The 23,873-nt window shown below is 41.0% G+C and overlaps 1 protein-coding gene across 1 annotated transcript; it reads right to left on the reverse strand.

The window, feature by feature from the left end:
• Positions 1–16,417: 16,417 nt before the first annotated feature.
• On the reverse strand, positions 16,418–16,969 carry LOC110920241. Its single transcript, XM_022164464.1, has one exon. It carries the CDS (start codon positions 16,967–16,969, stop codon positions 16,418–16,420), a length of 552 nt encoding a protein of 183 aa, XP_022020156.1.
• Positions 16,970–23,873: the final 6,904 nt, after the last annotated feature.

A 23,873-nucleotide genomic window follows, 5' to 3' on the forward strand; every position in this document is an offset into this window, starting at 1 on the left:
TATAACTTAACATTCCATTAATCATAATAATGATTACACACTGCCCTAAACGGGACTTTTAAATAGACAAAATACCTACGCAGAGGTTTACAGAAAACAAGTCCACGCAGGGACCAAATACAAGGATAGATGTCTGCACAGGGACAAAAAGATAAGTCCACGCAGGGACTGAAAAGGCAATTGTCCACGCAGGGACTAAACATAATAAATGTCCACACAGGGACTAAAACAAACAGATGTCCACACAGGGACTTGATTTAAAATAGAAATTACATTAGAACATATAAAGACTAATGATCTCGCTTCTTCTTCCCCTTTAACAGGTTTGCTAGGCCTTTAAGGAATCCATGATTGTTCTTACGTTCTTGCTCAAAGTCTCGTTCCACACGATTCAAACGGTGGAGAATTTCTTCCTGCTTCGGTAGAGAAAAACGTGGCTGCTGCGACGGCTGCTGAACCGGAGGTCTAGGAGGTGCTGGATACCCATGAGCTGCGTATCCTAATCCCCAAGGATCCCCATAAGGTCTGTCGGGATGGAGGGCGTTGTAATTGGCCGCTACCACGTATGGGTCGGCACCGTAATTATAGTTGTAGTGCGTGTGAGTCGGCTGCTCAAACGGGTTGTACGCGGTGGAACCGGCGTACGCTGGTATCGGATTGTCATAGCCGAATGGTGGCGGAGGTTGTGCAACTGGTGCAGAATTCACCTCTGCAGGGTGACCCGAAGGTTCCCCTAACTGTGGTTCTTCAGGCACTGGCGGAAAGTGACTTGCACTCGAGTGGCGAGGGGTGCTAAAGTGGAATTCTCCTCCTCGGGTAGACATCCGCGCGCCTGATCTCCTACGCCTTGGCGGATCTGGAGGTGCTTGTTGAACTGGTGGCGGTGGAGGCGGTGGAGGCGGTGGCGTAACTGCCACGAAACGTGAATCCTCGGAAGGATCCTGTTGCTGCTGCTGCTCATGAGGCGAGAAGTGGAGAGAGGGTGTGAAGTACCAATCACACTGGTTAAACCTCGCCTGGTAACTGTCGGGACCTTGATAGGGTGTTCCATGAAAGGATGACCCATCAGAGATCTCGATAGGATGGTTGGGAGTACCTCTTGCAGGTTCTATGGGATCCGTATCTTCGTCCATATCTACAGCATTATCCTCGGAAAAATGGTCTTCGGGTCCTAAAGGGTTATAACCTATTGGTTCTTGGACATAATTAGCCGGGTTGAACTGGCCTTGGAAGAAAGGAGTAGGATCGCCATAGGAACGGTGCGATGCAGATCGCTGGAGAGGTATAAACGAAGGTTGAGGGTTACTGGGATCGTTCTCCGAATTTGGTCCAAAAGAGTGACGGTATGAAGGTGTCGAACTGTGTGAGGTGGACCGTCTTGCTGGCTCGAAGAGGTTTCTTCTACGTCTCTGAGGTTCTTCGCTCCTCGTGCTGGAAGGAGCTCGCATGTTTGAAGGTCCGGCCTCATGATCATTATGAGTAGTGATCGGCCCTTTGCCTCTTCCTCCTCTTCTAATTGCTGGTGGCATATTTCCTGCTTAACAATTCTTTAAATCACAATAAACAATAAAAGACAAACTGGAATAACAAATTTGAATTTGTCCTATGTTCTTGTCTAGACTCAAGTATGTGCAATTGTGTCATTGAGATTAAACACACTAGGGTAGTGTTTAATTCACTCAACGTTGGCTCTGATACCAACCTGTCACACCCCGATTTTCCACGTGTTTCACCGGTGGGCCCGGTGGGGGATTACCGTGACGTAGTTGGCAACAATATAGTCAAACCACAATATTTAAATGCACAGCGGAAGCATAAAGATAGATATATTCCAACCATTAATTGTAATATCCAAGTATCACGAATAGTCGAAAATAAATCCACAGGGGATCAAAATAAAAATATAAGTATTGTTCAACAGATATGGCATCCCAAGCTTGCGAGACTCTAACGATGCTTAAGGAGTGGCCAGCCTATTTCGTACAGAACCTGCATTTAATCTTTTGGGGAAAATACGTCAGTTTACACTGGTAAATACATTCAACCGACACTTTTGTAAAAATGTTTAATAAAATTGATTTGAATGCACAAGGCACAAACTCTTTATAACTTGGGATAATTTATCAATTAAATCTTGTAAAAGAATTACATGTTCACTATGCGTCCGATCGCCCGGGTCGTGCCAGGTTTAAGGTTAATAGACACGCCACAAAGCATAAAGCTGTGGCTGGAAAACCAACGGTTATACCTTTATAATTATAGACACATTATTGGGTGTACGCCTACACCCGCGTGTCGAGGTCGTGGCCATTTCGTAAAATGATGCCAAGGATATCCGGGACATGGTCATTAAGCTCCCAAAGGCGTAAAGCCAACAAAACAAGTTTTTAAACAGGTCACATTGATAATACCCAACTACTAATGAGTTGGGGTCAATTGCCCGACCAAGCGGTATTTTAAATACCGTAACCCAAGCCCGTATAACGGAAAATAAGTTAAAAGTATTTACCTGAGCAAGTATTAATCCTTAATCAAACAAAATGCAAGTTTCTTTTACTGGTCTCCTATTCTGGAACGAAGGTTTAAACAATCTATTAGAATCCTAACGGGTCTTTAATTTAGCCTTAGCTTAGACCGGTCAGTTTCAAAGGATATATACGGTTTAGTCGCGTGAAAGGCGAAAACCGGGAATGGAATGTGGTTTGGACCCAACAAGTTTGAAGACCTGTTTTATATGGGTATAATAACCACACTCTAGATTTTGAAGTGAAAACGACAAGGTTTGACCCGTTTCGGCTAGTTTGTGTAAACTAGTTACATAAACCGAACCGTGCGCGCAAAAGGCGTAACGGGTAACCGTAAGAGTCCTACACAGGTTTCCTAAGTTAATATGCTCCAAAGAGGTTGTGGTATCAGTAGGATACCTTCCATAATGCCCGTAATGAGTTTAAATCCAATAAACGCCCTGTAGGGGTATTTTGGTCATTTTAAAGATTATAAAAGAGGTTTCTGAGTTCTACAGGAAATCTGAGTTTTCCGAACAGTTTATAAAGTCCAAAATACTCTATTTATTATTTAAAATCAGTAGCAACTGGAATCGGGTCAAAATACCTTGTAGAACTCAAGTTATGTCCAAAAAGGTATATTCGGTATTTACCGAACCGATGCCATAACTGCAGATTATGAGCAGGTTAAAAATGATTAAAAATCTTTAAAAATCTCAAAATATTATTTTACATCAGTGTGTAAAAGGTTTGGTGTCGAAATTTGGGTTTAGATAGACTTTACGCTAAATGCGCCGTTTAATTACTAAAGTTTCCGTAATTGCGCTATTTAGCATAACTCCCATTCTAGACCTCGGATTGACGTGAAATTTTAGGGACATGCTTAGAAATTAGTAACTAAGGTTATTGTCCCTTCACATGTCCAAAATTCTCGTTTTAAAGTAAAAAGGGTGTTATGGTCAACTTTTAGGCGTTTAACGGAAATGTGCTAAAGACTCGGACAAACAATGAACCGGTCACAGAGGGTTATACCATCATGTAACCTGGTCCTAAGAGAGTCCTAAGGCATATCTAAATCATACCATAACGGGACAGAACTGAAGTCAAAGCAAAAGTCAAAGTTTTGCGACTTTCGGCTCCGAACCGGGTCAAAACAGTAAATGGTCGGATCAAACAAGCTTAGACTAGTTAATATACTTATTATCATGTTATATGAGTGTTAAAACAGGTTACACGCCATCTACATTACTGATTATGCATAAAATCGCAAAAATAGCATTCTGTTGACTTTCTCTAAGCAAGTTTGACTCGACATTCGGACTAGTTAGAGTGGGAATCAGAGGGTGCCCTTTTAGGGGTTTAAAGCCCACATGATTACCAACATATAACTACCTTTGATTCGACAAACCACTGGACCATTTGTGATTTATCGTAAAGTCAATCGTTAATTACGACGGATTGACTTTTAAGCTATAACTATGTAAAAACTAAACCACAAAGGGTTAGGCACACTTACAGAAGCTTGGTACATGACCAGAGATGATAGTAGAGTGTTCTTAAGCTCCAGGAGTGATCAAGAAAGCAGGTTTAGGTGTGATTCTAAAGTGTGCACAACAAGGCCTTTTTATAGTGAAAATGGAAGCATAAGATCATTACAACTAGGGCTATAATTGTTCATGGATGATCAAAAGCTGTCCCTGAGTGCTAGGGGACGTTTAGGGGGCGCCCATGCTGCCATAATTGCCATATAAGTCGGTTAAAACAGCAAACAATGCTCCTGTCCCCGTATTCTGCATCTGGCGGTCTGACGCGGCCCGCGTTAAGGATCAGGCTACCTTTACGCGGGTCGCCTGAATCCTAATGTCAGGAACCGTATCTACACATGGCTTGCGGCCCGCGTAAGATCACTTGCATCTCTAACGCGGCCTGCTTGAGACTTGATTTTCAAGATTTTCAAAATCTTTTGCCATTATTGCCCTGGCCTTTCGGTTTCGAAGGGGTAACTTTGCGATTTGGGCCTCGATTATTTGCGTATAAAGGCCTCGGAACTTCTACCCAACATATTAACCCTTGGTTAATTTATTATTACCCGAAAAGTCACAACTTTCAATGTCTGACGCTTTTAACCCTTCTCATACGAATTCGATCATAACTTTCTCGTTTTAAAACGGAACTTCGCGAAATTTATATTGTATACTCTAGTGAGCGTAATCTACTGTTACAAAGCCTCGGGTTTGTCAAAGGGTCACCCAGATGTATAAATTAAACATGTTGACACATTTAACCCCTGTAGTTTGTAATCTCTCACTTTCTTCCGCATTTCTTTCCGTACGATCCATGATTTATTCGCTTGAAGGTACGAGCATCAATTAGGGTTACTGTACAGCATATTTATCCCTTGTTGACATTTTTAACCCTCGAATTTGCATACTTTCAATGTTTGTCAACTTTCGTCCTTTATTTAGTATTTAACACCACGTGTAAACCTAAGACACGTGTCAATACATTATTGGACACAAAAATTTCGAGGTGTTACATTCGAGATCGCGTTTCTGCCTCGATTCTTGGGCATCCAACGTGTATTCCCTAGGCCATACTCGTGAGTTCAGGTCGTTGGAGTCCGTCGAGGCTTTGGTGGGATGAGTAAAAGTTGGAATAAATTGCCAAGGCTCGGGTTTCACCCCTGGCTTAGCAATTTCTTCCTTGTTTTAGTAAAATTTGAGGAGGTTATTCATCAAAATATGGATTTCACTCCTGTTTTGGTATAATTCTCCTCGTTCGTTATCGAAAATAATAAGGAAATCATTGATAAACTGACAAAATCAGCATTGATCGAACAATTTAGTCGAGAGTTTGCGGCTTTCACACCTAATCTCGGCTAAATCGCTTGATTTTATTTGAGATTTCGAGTGCAGTGATAGCGAAGAATAGCAAGATATAGCACCTAAACTTGGTCTATTGGTTCCTAACTATAGTCTAGGTCTCTAAGACAGCGACCCGGACTAGGTCGTGTCCTGCCTAATTCCCTATAGTTATGGCTCTGATACCAATCTGTCACACCCCAACCGATGGCGGAATCATCGGGGCATGGCACTGAGCGAAACAGATTGTCCAGAAGTTTCCATAACAATTATTATCACTATTCAGTTTAAATAACACGTCCCATACCGTGTCCCAAATAACAAATAAATTATTACAGATAACAACTAGTCAAATATTCTGTTCCGACAACTCAGATTTAAATAAGACAAATAAATATTGTTTAAATGCTCCTAAAGACCCAGCCTGACAAGATCTACAGACAAATATGCTCTAGTTGCCTTTTCCTGACAGACAACTATTTGTTGGGGGCCTCTAGAGCTTTATCCTAGCCTCGCTTTCCTAGCAAGCAAACATCTTAAACACCTGTCACATACGTTAAAATAAAGTCAATACATATAATGTAAAGGTGAGCATACAAGTTTAATAATAGCATATAGAGTTCGAATAGTTTACGCATAACCAGCACGTACACAGAGGAAAACGAAGCATGTTAATTATCGACATGGACCTATCGATACCAATGACTGCGGGTTGACCGTCCGAGACAGTTCGCAATACATGATTACCACCGTAATCCATGCAAGTAATTGTCCTTAACAACCCCCGTGTGAACGGGTGCTGAGTCCAAACTATAGTACTACGTCGTTAAGGCAGGTAGACAGCATTCCACGTGTAAACACAATCAACAAGCATTCATTTAGTAACGTAATACATGCATACTGGTTAGCGTTCAAATAGTTTGAGTAGTGTGATCGATTGTGTTTTGATATAAGTAACGTATGTAACACCCAAAAGTGCTAAAAGCAAAAAGGGATCGAGTATACTCACAGCGATTGATTTGATGGATTGAAAGGAGCGCTTGAGAGTAGGGTTAGCCTGAATGGTTCGATAGCATAACGATGAATAACACGTAGAATGGAAACAAGTGTAAGTGGGTCGAACAGCCTGGTCGATCGAACAGTTGGTTCGATCGAGCGGGTTGTTCGTTCGGCTAGACAATTCGTTCGGTCAGTCCGTTCGATCGGCCGGTAGGCTCGATCGGCTGGACTGTTTGAGTGGATTGTTTCTTCCTTTGAGTGAGATGTGTTTGTGTGTGAGGATTTGAACTTTTGAAGTTTTCCTTGTAGTATTTGAGAACACTGAAGTGTTCTTACCTTTCAGGTCGATCGATCGAACGGTCCGTTCGATCGGTCGGCATAACTGATCGGTTAGGAACTTCAGTAGTAGTCCTCATCAGGATGTTACTCAATCGAACAGCCTACTCGATCGAATAGCATGCTCGATCGGGTGGCATTCTTATACGACAAACGAATTGAAAATCGACTAAATGTTGAAGCATAGTATCTCATGATCCGAGGAGTAATGTTGACAAACGGTTGTCCGATCGAACATCATCTCGTTCAATACCATACTTCATGAAATTGTTAAGTGTGGGGCCGTATGCTAGCCGATCGGCTGGCCTGGTCGATCGGCTGGCATGTCCGATCGGTTGGGCTGTTCGTTCGAACAGCCTAACCGTTCGGCCAGCATCCTGACCTGGTCGGCCTGTTCGTCTAACACTTGGTTGTTCTGATTATTTGACGTTATATTGAGGTAGTTTGTCAACGAGCTGAACCATAACACTTTCGTTCTTACTTGTTTTCCCTGCTCGGACAGGAATCACCCAAATCCGGCCAGTGAACGGTTCGGAACGGCGGTGTAACGTTTAACCCGAAGTCGGTGAACCTCATAGATAGAACCCGAATCTTGAACCACACAACCGTTAGAATGATTATTGAGTTGGCTCAAGCTCCGTTTCTACTGGTTTGAATGCATGGAGTGTAAAAGAGTTGAAAGAAAGTTGGAAATCCTTCTTTCATTCCTTCACATCATGTAAATGTTTAGATCTTTGATAGATCTTAGCTTGTTTATGTGGAAATCGTTTAGATCCGAGCTATTCATGGTGGATTGGAGCCAAGACTTGATGTTCTTGAAGAACACCATGATGACATCATCCAGAATGCTTAGGTCTTGGTGATTTCACGGTTAGAAATCAAGATTTGAAAGATAGAAAGGTGTAGGAGCATGTTTTGATCAAGAAAGTACAAGATTTAGGATGAAAACTTACCGGAATTGGAAGAAATCTGAGAAAAGGAGGGGAGCACGAGTTGGTCGGTCAGAGCTTTCCAAAAGTGGTAAAGAGTGACAATGACAGCCCTATTTATAGGCTCCAAAAGAGGAAAGGGTTGGCCGATTGGCTGGCATCCCGATCGGACAGCATGTTCGATCGAACAGTCTGTTCAATCGACTGGGCTATTCGATCAGCTGACAGCCTGATCGATTAACAGCCTGGTTCGAGGGTTCGGTGCGACGATTTCTGATATTTCGATTTCGATTGAAGACGATGGAGTTTCCTAGTCAAATTACTTTTAATCCCAACTACTATATCTAACATACAATCATCTATATTTTACCCTATCCTTACATTACCATTCATCGTAATTCGATTTCGATTGCATTCGATTTGAGTTTCGAGTTTCGATTCGAGTTTCGATTGAATACCACACAAAACATAAAGTAAGCACGCACAGGTAACACATAGGACACACACGTATAACAACAACCAAGATTCGTGTAATTCGAGTTTCGAGTTTGATGATAGTTAGATCGGTTTGATTACTGATTAGTTAACTTTATCGCATTGTTACTTCCTACTATTCACAGTCGTAAGTCGGTTCGCGTCGATCAAACATTCGATTACTTCGATTCCTTCTTGAGTACAACACTTACTCCACATAATACAAATAAAATATAAAATTGACTATTTATAGTCAAAGAAAGTCAAAGTTGACTTGGACTTTGACTTTGACTTTGACATTCGAAAACACGGGCTGTTACAGCCTCCCCTTGTGTAGGGAATTTCGTCCCGAAATTAGGCTCGAAGCTGCACAGCACCGTGAATTACCAATTTGACGCTTCAGATCTTCATTAGAACAACTGCGGGTACTTGGCCTTCATGTCGTTTTCGAGTTCCCAAGTGAACTCCGCGCCTCATTTGCCTTCCCATCGGACCTTCACGATAGGGATGCGCGAGCGCCTGAGTTGCTTGTTTTGGCGATCCATGATTTCGACAGGCTTTTCCACGAAGTGTAGCGTTTCATTGACCCGAAGATCGTCGAGAGGTACAATCAAATCATGGTCAGCTAGGCATTGTCGGAGGTTTGACACATGGAAGGTCAGGTGGACGTTACTGAGTTCCTCCGGTAGTTCGAGTTTGTAGGCGACTTTTCCGATCCTTTCCAGAATCTTAAAAGGTCCAACATATCGAGGCGCTAGCTTCCCTTTCTTGCCGAATCTGACTACACCCTTCCAAGGTGATACCTTTAGGAGTACGTAGTCGCCAACGTCAAATTCAAGGGGCTTGCGTCTTCTATCAGCGTAACTTTTCTGTCTATCCCTGGCCTTTGCCAAGTTGTCTCAAATCTGGAGGATTTTGTCAGTCGTTTCTTGTAGTAGCTCGGGACTGGTTAATTGCGAATGACCGATCTCGTGCCACACAATAGGCGAACGACATCTTCTTCCATATAAAGCCTCGAATGGTGCCATTTGTATGCTGGCATGATAGCTGTTGTTGTACGAGAATTCGACCAATGGTAGGTATTTGTTCCAACTACCACCGAAGTCTATGACACACGCGCGGAGCATGTCTTCAAGAGTACGGATCGTTCTTTCAGTCTGTCCGTCGGTTTGAGGATGGAATGCAGTACTCAGGTTAAGCGACGTACCAAGGGCCGCTTGGAACATTTCCCACAATCGCGAAGTAAACCGAGCATCACGGTCTGAAATGATGTCACGAGGCATACCATGATTACAAATGATCTCGTCGGTGTAGATTCGGGCTAGTCGTTCTACCTTGTAGTCTTCCCGTATTGGCAAAAAGTGAGCTGATTTGGTCAGACGATCCACTATAACCCAAATGCTGTCGTGACCTGATGGCGTGGGCGGAAGTTTGGTTATGAAATCCATAGCTATACTCTTCCACTTCCATATGGGAATTGGAGGTTGTTCGAGTAAGCCAGAAGTTCGTTGATGTTCAGCCTTAACTCTTGCACAAGTCAGGCAACTTCCAACATAGAGAGCGATATCCCGTTTCATACCCGGCCACCAGTACTTGTAACGAAGATCCTGGTACATTTTATCGGCACCGGGATGAATAGAGTATCGGGACTTATGGGCTTCGTTCATTATAATCTTTCGCAAATCGGTCCGCTTAGGGATCCAAATTCGGTACAGATAATAGAAAATTCCATCTGCTTTGCTTACAAGCTGAGCTCCATCGTGGTAGATTCTCTCCTTCTTCAAGGTGCGTTCATTAAAACAAGCATGCTGGGCTTCGCGGATGAGAGCTTCGAGATTGTGCTGGGCTTGGGTATTGCGAATACTGAGCAAATAACTCCGTCTGCTGAGTGCGTCGGCTACAACATTTGCCTTGCCCGGGTGATAACGAATCTCACAGTCGTAATCGTTAAGAAGTTCTACCCATTGGCGTTGACGCATGTTAAGTTCTTTCTGATTAAAGATGTGTTGTAAACTCCTGTGATCGGTGAAGATCGTACACTTGGTACCATACAGGTAGTGTCGCCAAATCTTCAATGCAAAAACAACCACGCCTAGCTCGAGGTCATGGGTTGTATAGTTCTTCTCGAGGATTTTGAGCTGACGAGATGCGTATGCTATAACCTTGTCTCGTTGCATGAGGACACAGCCAAGACCAAGGTTGGAAGCATCACAGTAGACAATGAAATCGTTGTTTCCATCCGGCAACGTGAGAACGGGAGCATTGCAGAGCTTGCGCTTAAGGGTTTGAAAAGCAGATTCTTATTCGGTTCCCTAAACAAAGGACCTGTCCTTATGGGTAAGAGCGGTAAGCGGCACAGCGATCTTTGAGAATCCTTCGATGAATCGTCGATAATAGCCCGCTAGTCCGAGAAAAGAACGAACTTTAGACGGGTTCTTTGGCGTAATCCAGCTTTTGACTGCTTCAATCTTCGCGGGATCGACATGAATACCCTGACTATTCACGATGTGACTCAGAAACTGAACCTCCTCCAGCCAGAATTCACACTTGGAGAACTTGGCATAGAGTTGATTCCCCTGGAGTAGCTCGAGAACCAAACGTAGATGTTGCGCGTGTTCGGCTTTCGATTTGGAATAAATCAAGACATCGTCAATGAACACGATTACGAAACGGTCGAGATAAGGCTTACACACGCGATTCATCAGATCCATAAAAACCGCGGGGGCGTTGGTTAGACCAAAAGGCATAACAACGAACTCATAGTGGCCGTACCGAGTGCGGAAGGCTGTTTTAGGTATATCTTCCGCTTGAATGCGCAACTGATGATAGCCTGAATGTAGATCGATCTTCGAGAAACACTTGGCACCTTGCAGCTGATCAAAGAAGTCATCGATTCTGGGCAAAGGGTAACGGTTCTTGATGGTCAGCTTATTCAACTCCCGATAGTCGATGCACATCCTGAACGACCCATCCTTCTTTTTAACGAAAAGGACTGGCGCGCCCCATGGAGAGGTGCTCGGGAGAATGAAGTCTTTTTCAAGTAACTCCTGGAGTTGGTTCGAGTGTTCCCTCATTTCGGATGGCGCGAGTCGATAAGGGGCTTTGGCAACAGGGTTAGCTCCAGGAATAAGGTCGATATGAAAGTCGATATCACGACTTGGCGGTAGTCCGGGAAGATCATCAGGGAACACCTGAGGAAATTCACGAACCACTGGGACGTCTTTGACTTCAACCTTCTTTTTCTTTTCCTTCTCTGCTACTACAATGTTAGCCAAGAAAGCGTTATATTCCTTGCGGAGATACTTGCTAGCTTGGACGCATGACATAAGTTTGAAACCCTTCGAAGCTGTTTCACCGTACACACATAATAGATCACCATTCGCGAGCGAGAATCGAATCATCTTTTCGAAACACACAACTTCAGCATGGTTTTCGGGAAGAAAGTCCATGCCTACTATGACGTCAAAACTTCCGAGTTGCATCAGAATAAGGTCGATTGGAAAGATGTGATTGTTGAGCTCGAGGGTACAATCACGAAGAACAAAGTTAACAGCGACGGTTCTTCCAGTAGCAACTTCGACTTCGAATGACGAGGGGAGATAAGAGCGCTTACGACTAAGGAGCTTCTCGAATTCAAACGACACAAAGCAGTTATCGGCTCCAGTATCAAACAAACATGATGCATAAATACCATTCACAAGGAACGTACCATTAACCACGTTGTTGTCAGCCTGGGCTTGACGGGCATTGATGTTAAAGGTTTTGGCACGGGCTGCTTGCTGTTGCTGCTGAGGCTGCTACTGTTGTTGCTGCTACTGGGGCTCTTGTTTCACAACCCGGTTCGGGCACATGTTTGCAAAGTGGTTAGGGTCACCACATGCAAAGCAGACTCGGGCATTGACCGCGGGTGCTTGAGCTGCAGGTTGGCCTTGAGGGGCTGGAAGTAAAGCTTGATGAGCGGCGGCTTGAACTGGGGCTTGACGGGGACCATAGCGACAATTTGCAGTGAAATGCCCGTAGAGGTTGCAGTGGGTGCAGAAACGACAGGCGATTCCCACCGGATGATGGTATGAGCAGGTCGGGCAGAGCGGGTGGGGACCTGTGTAAGCGCGCTTAGCTGGCGGCGCATTAATCACTGGAGCTTGTCGGTGGTGAGACTGCTGCTGAGCCTGTACGGCTTGCAGAGGAGCAACAGTCGTTGCCACAGCACAGTTCTTGTTGCTGGAGCTGTTGTTGTTGTGCTTCTTCATTCTTCTTGACGACTTGGAGGGTTGAGCAGTGGTGGCGTCGACGGTCAATGTGGCGGTGGCTTGGTGCAGAGACTTGGTATGCTTATCCCAAAAACCAGACTTTACCAGCTTGTCATTGATCTCGGCGGCAAGTAGGTAAGTCTCCTCAATCGATGATGGCTTGGCAGCATGAACGAAATCGGCAACACAATCGGGTAGAGCTCGAATATACTTCTTGATGGCCATGTCTGACGTCTTGACTTGATCGGGACAAATGATGCTAAGCTGCTTGAAGCGTGCAGTTAAAGCAGCGTTGTCTCCATCCTTCTGCTTTATGTTCCAAAACTCGTCCTCCAGCTTTTGGCGTTCATGGGGAGGGCAAAATTCGTCCGTCATGATTGCCTTTAACTCCTCCCAAGTCAGCTCATAAGCTGCATCATTTCCGCGCTTTTTTCGTTCGGCCGTCCACCAGTCTAGAGCCCAGGACTGGAAGACGCCTGTAGCATTGAGGGTGCGGAGATTCTCAGGACAGCCGCTTTGGCACAGAGTGACTTCAACTGAATCGAACCATTGAAACATGGCGGTAGGGCCATCTTCTCCGGTGAATTCTTTGGGTCCGCATGCCTTAAACTGTTTGAAACTGAACCCAGTCTTGTTAGCATCCTTAGGAGCATTGATTCGCGACTCTTCAGACGACTTGCTGGCGTTTTCAAAGACATCGCTCACAGCCTTTTCCACGCTCTTGGCAATGATAGTAGCGAGACGCCTGTCTCTCTTCTCTTGGCGAGTAAGCGGGGTTCGGTGTCCAGATGACGACATGGTCTGCAACAGACATCGTCGTATGTCTCAGACCCAACAAATCGAATCTCACCTCACACGTCTACTACTTACTAAAGCTTAGAAACACGTCGAGACACGCATCACATAACCATGTAGGCACATAACCACAGATTCACGTAATCATAGAAGCACATAAGCACGTAAAGCACAGAGACACGTACGCACAGAAGCACATATACATTTAAACACAGAAGCAGTCAGAATACAAAAACCTATCATTCCAAGTTCGCGTGTTGTTCGTATAGCATAACGAGTAGTATCGCACAATCGTATAGCATGTCGAGTATAGTATAGTGCATATCGTAGCATAGCATCATCTAGGATTGCAACGATTTGCTAGCGTTTTGAGGTAGAATAGCAATACGAGTCGTGTGTGTCAATCGAAGTGATAGCAAAAATCGGGCGAACCTCGACATTAAACACATAAACAGGTATTACACATAAAACACATAAAAATCGACGAATTATCAGAGTCAGCAGTTGCAGGCTCAGAATCAAAACACAATAAATCGAGGAAATGGATTGTTTGCGGCTACTAGACATTGACTACCCAAAGCGATTCGACTATTCCCAATAGACTTGTCGTCACTTTTCGACTTTCGGTGTCACACCCCGATTTTCCACGTGTTTCACCGGTGGGCCCGGTGGGGGATTACCGTGACGTAGTTGGCAACAATATAGTCAAACCACAATATTTAAATGCACAGCGGAAGCATAAAGATAGATATATTCCAACCATTAATTGTAATATCCAAGTATCACGGATAGTCGAAAATAAATCCACAGGGGATCAAAATAAAAATATAAGTATTGTTCAACGGTTGTCCGATCGGACATCATCTCGTTCAATACCATACTTCATGAAATTGTTAAGTGTGGGGCCGTATGCGACGATTTCTGATGTTTCGATTTCGATTGAAGACGATGGAGATTCCTAGTCAAATTACTTTTAATCCCAACTACTATATCTAACATACAATCATCTATATTTTACCCTATCCTTACGTTACCATTCGTCGTAATTCGATTTCGATTGCATTCGATTTGAGTTTCGAGTTTCGATTCGAGTTTTGATTGAATACCACACAAAACATAAAGTAAGCACGCACAGGTAACACATAGGGCACACACACGTATAACAACAACCAAGATTCGTGTAATTCGAGTTTCGAGTTTGATGATAGTTAGATCGGTTTGATTACTGATTAGTTAACTTTATCGCATTGTTACTTCCTACTATTCACAGTCGTAAGTCGGTTCGCGTCGATCAAACATTCGATTACTTCGATTCCTTCTTGAGTACAACACTTACTCCACATAATACAAATAAAATATAAAATAGACTATTTATAGTCAAAGAAAGTCAAAGTTGACTTGGACTTTGACTTTGACTTTGACTTTGACATTCGAAAACACAGGGTGTTACACAATACCACCCTCCCCCCAATAGAGAGGGTATGCGCCTTCCAACTCGCTAGCCGGCTTCTAAAAATGTCAACAACCGACTGCCAATTGTTGACCCGGTTCATGTTGGCTCCAACTCTAAGACCAAGGTACTTGAAAGGAGGGCAATCCGGTTTACAACCCACCACATTAGCTATCTCCCCAATCTCCATCATCCCCACTCCAATACCATAAAGATTAGACTTATCTATATTAATTTTGAGGCCCGAGCAAAGATAAAAACACCTGAGAATTCTAACAATGTTCACCACTTCGTTCTTTGACCATTCTCCCATCATTATAGCATCATCGGCATACAGTAGGTGAGAGATGATAGGCCCGTTCCCAGGAGTCGAAATACCTCTAACTATGTCCACCTCCTTAGCCTTGTCTAACATACACGAGAGAACCTCCATAACCACCAAAAAGAGAAACGGCGATAACGGATCCCCTTGCCTCATACCTTTTTCACACTTGAACGCAAAAGTAGGAGAACCATTTACCAACATAGAAGAATTAGCCGACTTCAGAATTCCGGAGACCCAAGAACACCACTTATTATGAAAACCCATATGATGAAGAATATCCACAACAAAGTTCCAATTAACATTATCGTACGCTTTGTCGAAATCAATTTTGAGAATAAAAGCCTTCGATTTCTTCTTCTTGATCCAAGAAATGAGCTCATTAACTATAAGAGGACCATCCAAAATAAATCTACCTTTAAGGAAAGCCGACTGTGAATCCGATATGACACCATCCAGAACCACCTTCAAACGATTAGCAAGAACTTTAGAAATCAACTTACTAATCACTCCAACCAAATTAATTGACCTATAATTGTTGAGAGAGACAGGATCAGTAACTTTAGGAATAAGAGCAATAAAAGATGCCCCACTTCCTAACGAACTTCACCGGATTGATGAAACCACTCGAAAATCCTTCTGAAATCTTCTTTAGAAAGATCCCAGAAATGTTTAATGAACCGGAAATTCAAACCATCCGGACCCGGGGCTCTATCGTCCCCACAATCAGAAACGGCTGCTTTAATTTCTGACTCTGAAAATGGTTCAACCAAAAAAATTTTATCCGCCTCCGAGATCTTCTTAATATTAGACAAACTAACCTCCGGCCTGTTAGGACACGATTCCTTAAATTTATCTCGAAAAAATGAAAAAACCTGTTTCTTGATAAGCGAAGGTTTAGAGCACCATTCTCCGTTAACATTTAAACCATGAATAGAATTCACCGCTTTTCTCTTGTTGACCATCGCGTGAAAAAATTTGGAGTTCTCGTCTCCCTCCAAAGCCCATTTTAATCGAGCCCTTTGCTTGATATCCGCACTCTTTCTATAATCCATTTCTCTATTAATTTTTCTGTTTTTAGCCAACGTCCATTCCTCTTCTTCCAAGAGGTCTCTAAACTCCATTTCCTTCTCCAAGGCTTCTAACTCCGATAACACCAAATTTTCGTTTTCTTTTACTCTCGCTAAAAACTCACCCCTCCAAGCCTTCAAACGAGGTCTTACGAAAGCAAACTTAGCAGTAAGACTAGCATCCGGAGGATCAAACATGACAAAACTATCCGAAGCCTCTTTGACAGCCTCCTCGAAGCCCGGTTGGCCAATCCATGAGTTGAAAACCCGAAAGGGACGAGGGCCAAAGTTAAGATTAACAACCTCTAAAAGAATGGGGCAGTGGTCCGAGTGTCTGTAAGGGAGAACTCTCACACAAGCCGAGGGCCACATGTTAAAAAATTCCGAGCAAACCAAAAACCGATCCAACTTACTAAGCTTTCTACCATTATAACTTTCGACCATTCATGGGGAATTCCAATAGCCCGTTCTCGAAAATAAATTTATTAAAATTCTCAGCACAAACCATCTTAAACTTAGAATGCTTCCTTTCTTCTTGGGACCTAACGGCATTGAAATCACCAACAAGAACCCATTGACCCACGGAAGGATCAATCAAATCCGAGAGCTCATACCATAACTGACGTTTTGCAACCACACTTTGAGGGGCATAAATATTGACCAGATTTATAGGAGTCCCACTACCCACCATAGAACCTCTCAACAAAATAAAACTCCTGTTTTTGACAACCGAATCAACTTTTAAAATTTTAGGATCCCACAAACAAGCCAGACCTCCAGAAAGCCCAACGGAAGCAACAAAGGCAAAATCAAAATTTTTGTTGCCCCAGAACCCAACTAAACCCGATTTCACAACATTTTCCACCTTCGTTTCTTGCAAAGCGATAACCCCTACTTTGTTGACCAACCTTAATTCTTTAACCCAATTAGCTTTAGCTCCCCCAACAAGGCCTCTTATATTAATCGAAAGACAGTTCATTGTAAAACCACATTATTACCTTCTCCTCTAATCGATTCTCTGACGAGCTCCTCATGATTTCCAAGCTTAACAACCACCAGGTTACCAATGTTCAACGTTGCTTCTATTTCGTCTTCGGCCTGATTTTCAAAAGTGTCAGCCACTTCAAAAACCGAGACTTCCTCCTGGTTATCCTTGGCTACCAGATCCTCGGCTCGGTCTGGAATAGGAGATAGAACTCCTTCGTGAAAATACTGCTCTGTCTCGGTTCCTGAAGCTACTTGAACCTCTACAACCTTATCCTTAACAACGTTCATATAAACACTAGGCTGTTCATTAGATAACAAATTGAGATCAAAATTGAAAGAACCATCATCCCTCATTCTCTTTTTAGGCCTCACCAGAAGATGGACTGGACGGTCCAGATACCGAGTGAGCCTTACCCCTGGGCCTGAACTTAAAACTTCTTTTTTTGGGCCTCCTCTGTTGATCTGCTGATTCAAAAAAATATATCCTTTTGCCTTTGGAGTGGACCTGGACCCCAATAGTATTTGACTTCAAACCTTTATCAATTTGGGAACCTGCACCCTCCTCCTTCTCACTATCATTATAAAAAACAGAACCAAAATTCTGGCTCCCAATATCGGCTGCACCCTTATCTATGTCCAACCCCATCACATCCTGGGCCCCACCCGATCTGACCAGCAACTCTCCATCTTCATTTAAACCAACCTCATTTCTCCTTTCATCATTTTTTGTATTGTAATCCGCCGAATACCCGACATCGTCACCGTCTTGAATGTCCAAAAAATTATTATTATTATTATTATTATTATTATTATTATTATTATTATTATTATTATTATTATTATTATTATTATTATTATTATTATTATTATTATTATTATTATTATTATTATTATTATTATTGTTATTATTATGGGGATCATCAACGTCTACTGCATTAACTTCCACATTCCCTTCATCTACCTCCGTGACCGACTGTATTCCCGGCCGATTCATGGCCTGAACTCTTAGATTATTCCGGTCACCGACACCATAATTCTCTTCGTTCCCCTGTAAATCCCGCCTACTTGCTCCCGAAGATGACGAAACAATATGCGATACAACCACCTTACCTATGGAGACCGGAACCCAGTCGTTGATTTCCTCCTCTATCCAAAAGCGATACTGCTTGTTCTTCCATCTTAGCGTAACGTGGTCGTGGATTCTATTTCCTTCCCCTACCAACAAGCCAATCCAGCAAACTGACAAGTTACCGTCTTCCGCCTCCATAAAAGAGCCATGAACTACCTTACCGAATTTTTCAGCAATGTTGTTAAGAACGTCATTGTCCGCCAAGTGTATGGGAACGCCTTGAACCTTGACCCAGGCCAATCTTTCGAAGGGGAGAGATTGACAGTTCCATGGGTCTAAAGATGAGAACCACTCTCTCCAACAGTTATGATCTAACATTAAGTTAACGCATGAATCTTCATCTTCGAACTTAACCAGCATGTATAAACCACCCAGGTAACTCAAAGAAACCCCTATGATTTTTTTCTCCATGATGAGCACATTGAGCTTTCTCAAAATCACGAGATCTTTACACCTTCCCACCAAGGCCAAACCTATCAAATCCTTGAAAGGTTGCGTTTCGTCTGCAATCTCAATAGTTTTACCAGGCTCCACACCAAGGTTACATTTGGATACTGGATCATGAGCTTCATTGTGAAATAAATCACTAAACAACTTTCCTTTCCCTTTATTAAAGAACGACTGGTTGTGAATCGGTATACGCTGAGGCTGTTTTGGTAGAGTTTTACTACCTTCTTTGCCTCCAAAAAAGATACCTACATTTTCTTTGGCAAACCTAGCTAAATTAGCAATAATCTTGTTCCCACCCAACTTTGTTCCATTGATAGCCCGCTCCATCCCTTTAACATCGGATACGTTTTTGAAACTAATAAACCCAAACTTTCTCCCCTCTTTGTCTGATTTCCTAGCGATATACGCTCCCATAACTTCACCGAACACCTTGAAAAAAATCTGCCATATCCCATGGCCAGCACCCCGAGGGAAGATTGGTAATGTAGAACTTGGTTACGTTAATGAAGTTTTTGTCTTCCTTATCTCCTACCTCTATATTCCTGTAATGTTCCTTCTCCTTCTTCCGCAGATGACGTGGGAGCTCCCACGGACCATCCTCTTCCATAATTATATAATAATACAATTAGCAACAAGGGTTTGCAACAAGGGTTGCGTTTAGCGGCGAAAACCAACTGCCACCCTTTGATGGTATTGCACCGTTCCAATTGCACCGTTCCAATAGAAATAAATAATTCAATTTACACCGCTTCTCCATTTCAAAAAACTGCTCCATTATGTAACCGTGATGCGACTTTCCCATCAAGTGGGTTAGGCGAACCCAATTATATAATTCACATAAATTGTTTATGGCAACCCTGATTGATAACCAACTTTTCCAACAGTGATCAACGATTCGACGCGCCATTAACACACAACCACCTTAGTCACCGTATCACCGGATGTTTGCACATGTCCATTAACCGTCATAAAAACCCTCATCGCATCCCCTCTGAGGAGGCAACCGGCGTATTCCTTCTTATCTATAAATAAGCGAGATGCACAACCGTCCATATAACAAATAAGCCACACAAGGAAATCATTGCGAAAAGTTCGTCACGATTCTACACGAATTCAACCACATTTGTTGAATGATTTCCGGAAGATCTCCTCATTTGTAAGGTTTTCATACGAATTTTTGGTTGATTCAACCATTTTTAATCGGTAAATCACGATGTCGGAACCGAAAACAACATTAACGTCAATAAGCAGCGACGGATTGACAGTGTTTTGTCAGGCGCCATTCATCTATGTCGCCATCGCCATTCAACAAATGTGTCTCAAGACATGTAGTTGTTTTGGTTCCTGTATTCTTGGTATCCGTTATCATATTTCTCCTTATTGCATTTAAATTAGCGTCCAACCGAACCATTGATTAGAATTCTTCTTGAATGTATCTCAGACATGATATTATGAATAAAACTATGGAAGTATGTTGGGATTTATTAGTATTATTAGTTTTATTATAATTACTTTTATGTGCCTGCATATTTTCTTCTCGAATGTCTCATATTAATGATATTGAGAATGATGGTTGTATCGATTAGTATTATTGGTTTTATCATAATTAGTATTATATGTGCATGCATATATTAGAGGGTATGAACATTAGGGTTGTATGTCGGGTTTGAATAGTATTATAAATTTTATGATAATTAGTGTTATATGTGCCCGCATGTTGTTTTGTTACCATATAAGATAGTATTTTGTGCCATAGGAACCATGTAGGTTTTTGTAGCAGCGGAGGTGGCCGGTGGCTTGCATAAAAATTGTCGATAGTGTTTCGTCACTAGGCGTCATTCATCTCGGTAGCCATTCAACAAATTTACATGCAAACTTCAAACAAAGAATTAAGCGGGATACACAACCGTTCTCAAAACAAATACACGACGAATAAGACTAGCCTTTCACCGATACCGAATTGCCACCACTTTTATTAATACCAATTCGATTCAATAATGTGTTTTTTTTCATAATTTTTGGTTTTAAACTTGCGTTAATTACGATGTACGTAGATATATAGATACAAAGATTATGTATGTATATAGTTGAGATTGATAACCACGTAGAAATCGCTTTGATTGCGTACGTCTCTGCAAAGAGAAATACATTGTGCGTTTGGGTTAGTGTATGTTTTTGAAAGAAATGAAGGAAGAAGTGTATTTTGGGTTGATGTGAGTTTCCTTAATTTGTTGGGATGTTTATGAATTTTTGGGAATAGGAATTTCCATGTATGGTTTATTTGATATATAAGTGTAACAGCCACTCACCAATGTATGTTAAGATTATTCTTTTATCCCATGGTATTATATATACATACATATATATAGTATTCCTAAATATCTGATTTATTTTATAATTATGTTGCATAATTATGATTTTTTATGATTTTTCTAAATGAATAATAATGGCATCAACTTATATAAATTAAAAAACTTATGAAAAATTAACAACCTTTCTTTAGTTTTTTAATGTAAAAAAATATTATTTGTTAATGAACAATTACTACTTATCTAAGTTTTAATTGCTTATTAATTGAACCTAAGGAAACTTTAATTTATATAATTTGTTGTGTTCATATATGTCACGCAAAAACATATAAAATTTGAAAACCTATTTTATTAACAAGATATAATTTGCCTTTGAACCAATTTTATATAGAACTTCATTGTTATTGATTTTTTATCACTTTGCTAATCAAATTGATCACTTTTTCGAATGAAATATTTATCATGGTATTGTATGCTCATGATAAAGCAAGATTAAAAGAATATTTTGCATAGAATAAAGAATTTTCACATCTGGTGATGCTAAAGATTTTCATAACAACATCCCGCCGCAACGCGCGGGATGAGTCAACTCGTTGAGAACAAAAATGAAAACGAAGCCCAGAAGGCGAATGGATTCAATGGGTCTCAATATAGAAAATAAGGTAGAGTTAGACCTGCAAACAATATGCAGTCAAATCGAACCTTAGCCTCTATATCGATCACCACCTCATCGTCGAGCCCCTGACGATTCGATTACCGGTAGAGAAAAACACAGTAACCGGTCCCAGTAAGCGAATGGAAGCCAGGAAAATCAGATTAGAATGAAAGGTCCAGCCAATCAGTCTGGTGACCTCGCATGCTAAGCCAAAGATTCCTTCTTCGTCGAGCCACCGACGGGGATGGGGTTCAGAATTAGGATTTCCTTATTGAGTACCTTTACATCAAGATTACCACTCTTAAGTCTTAACTATCAAGCTTTCTCTTTCATTTTTTTAACGGTATTTTTTTAGTAACGGTATTTTTTTTATATTCTCAAATTTAGATCATTCAACTATATAAGATATAATACACATAAATTAACTAGTGTAAATTTTTTGTATTAATAATTAATAAATTAATAAATATGATGGTCAACCAAATTTGGTGTGAGCATATGTATATGAAATACGTTTTTGACCACTATTAATTTCAATTAAATTATTTTCAAAAAAAAAATAATTTCAATTAAATGACGGTCAACCAAAATCTGGTGTGAGCACATATATATGATATATGTTATTGACCAATTAATTACAAATAAAAATAATAAAACCAAATGCAGCAAAGTTGTGCTTATAAATATAATAGAAGTGAAATCCTTTGCCACATAGAAATTGAAGTTAAAGATCCTTATGGAGTATCTTCACATCAAGATTAGTCTCTTAACCATCTTCTTAATCTGCCAAGGTAAATAGATATATAACTCTAGCTTTCTCTTTCATTTTTTTTTTTTTTTGTGTTTTAACAACGATATTTTTTTATTAATGATCTTTATTATTTTTCTTTATGCAGCATGGCCAGGAAGCTCATCAGAACTTGAGTATTGCAAGAAATTTTGTGGAACCGACAACGCTTTTTGTGACAGTGAGAATGGCCATTGCATCTGTAATCCAGGAATGACGGACTCACCACCACGAGTACCCTTTGGCATTGACCGAAGATCCTTGTCATCGCAATGCTATAATGATGATATGTGCAAAGAGATTTGGTGTCATCGCCATGATTCTTATTGTGATAGTGGTGCTTGCATCTGCCATCCTTGTGCCCCAAGACAAGAGCCTAACTCTAAATAGATGTTTCCTAGTTAAATTAATAATTCATGATTACATTTTCTTCTATGTGTATGTATCATATTTCTTCGAATAACAACGATAAGCATGTGATCATTTTAACCTGTCTTGTTATATCATACACGCAAAAGTGAACAGTTGATAGTAGGGGTGTGCATGGTTCGGTTTTGGTTTCTAGGCAAAACCAAAACTGAAATATCAGTTTTCATTTTTTTAAAACTGTTCAGTTTCGATTTTACAAAACCATTCGGTTTTGGTTTTTACGCCGGTTCGTTTCGGTTTTTGGAACAAAATTATGTAAAATTCAGAAAATAAAAACTATAATTTAAAATATAAGAATATTTCTTATATGTTTACATTTAAGTTATTATAGTTAACCTCTTTAATTAATATTGTTTCCTTAAAAAAAATATTGTTTAGATAAACCTAACCTTCTAATCTATTTTTATATTTCTTCAAAGTTTTTATTAAAACGTTTTCTTTTATAATAATTTGAAGAGCATTTAATTTTTATATTAAATTTTGTTATTTCTTGTAGGTAATAAATAAATCATTTCAAATATAAATAAACATATAATGTTTTTATTATAAACACTCAACATTCAAGAATAAAATTAATAATTTCTATTAGCATTGGGTTAAACACTTAAACAACTTAAACATTAAAATATATGGATTGTAACCTATCGGTTCGGTTCTGTTCGGTTTCTTTTTCGGTTATTGAAAATGATTATCTGAAAACCGAACCGAAATTTTCGGTTATTAGAATCCGAAAAACCGAACCGTCGGTTTTTGTTTCGGTTCGTTTGTTGGTTATTTCGGTTCCGATTTGGTTATTTTGGTTTTCTGCTCACCCCTAGTTGATAGTTGATACAACACTTTTGTCTTTTATAAACATTCCGTTTAACTATTTGCTATTATTTGGAGTGCCTCAGACCATGTGTAGTGGTAATGCCCTTACCCTTGGGTGTTTTATGCCATGTGGCCGCCCAGTCAGTACTGGAGCATTATGGGACGTTTTCTAAAATGGGTGTAGTGGGGATGTGGGACATTATGTTAAAAGATGTGTAGTAAAATTAAATAAAAAAAACAATATAAAACTCTTATTGGACAAGCAAAAGAGAGATGAAGGATGATTGGCCAAACATAATGTTAAAAAAAGGCCAAAAAAGTAACAAC

The sequence above is a fragment of the Helianthus annuus genome, chromosome 16, assembly GCF_002127325.2.
Source record: "Helianthus annuus cultivar XRQ/B chromosome 16, HanXRQr2.0-SUNRISE, whole genome shotgun sequence".
NCBI classification, from domain to species: Eukaryota; Viridiplantae; Streptophyta; class Magnoliopsida; order Asterales; family Asteraceae; genus Helianthus; species Helianthus annuus.

Coding starts and splice junctions, on each gene's coding strand:
- LOC110920241 (XM_022164464.1), bottom strand. CDS start 16,969: ATGAACTGTCTTTCGATTAATATAAGAGGCCTTGTTGGGGGAGCTAAA.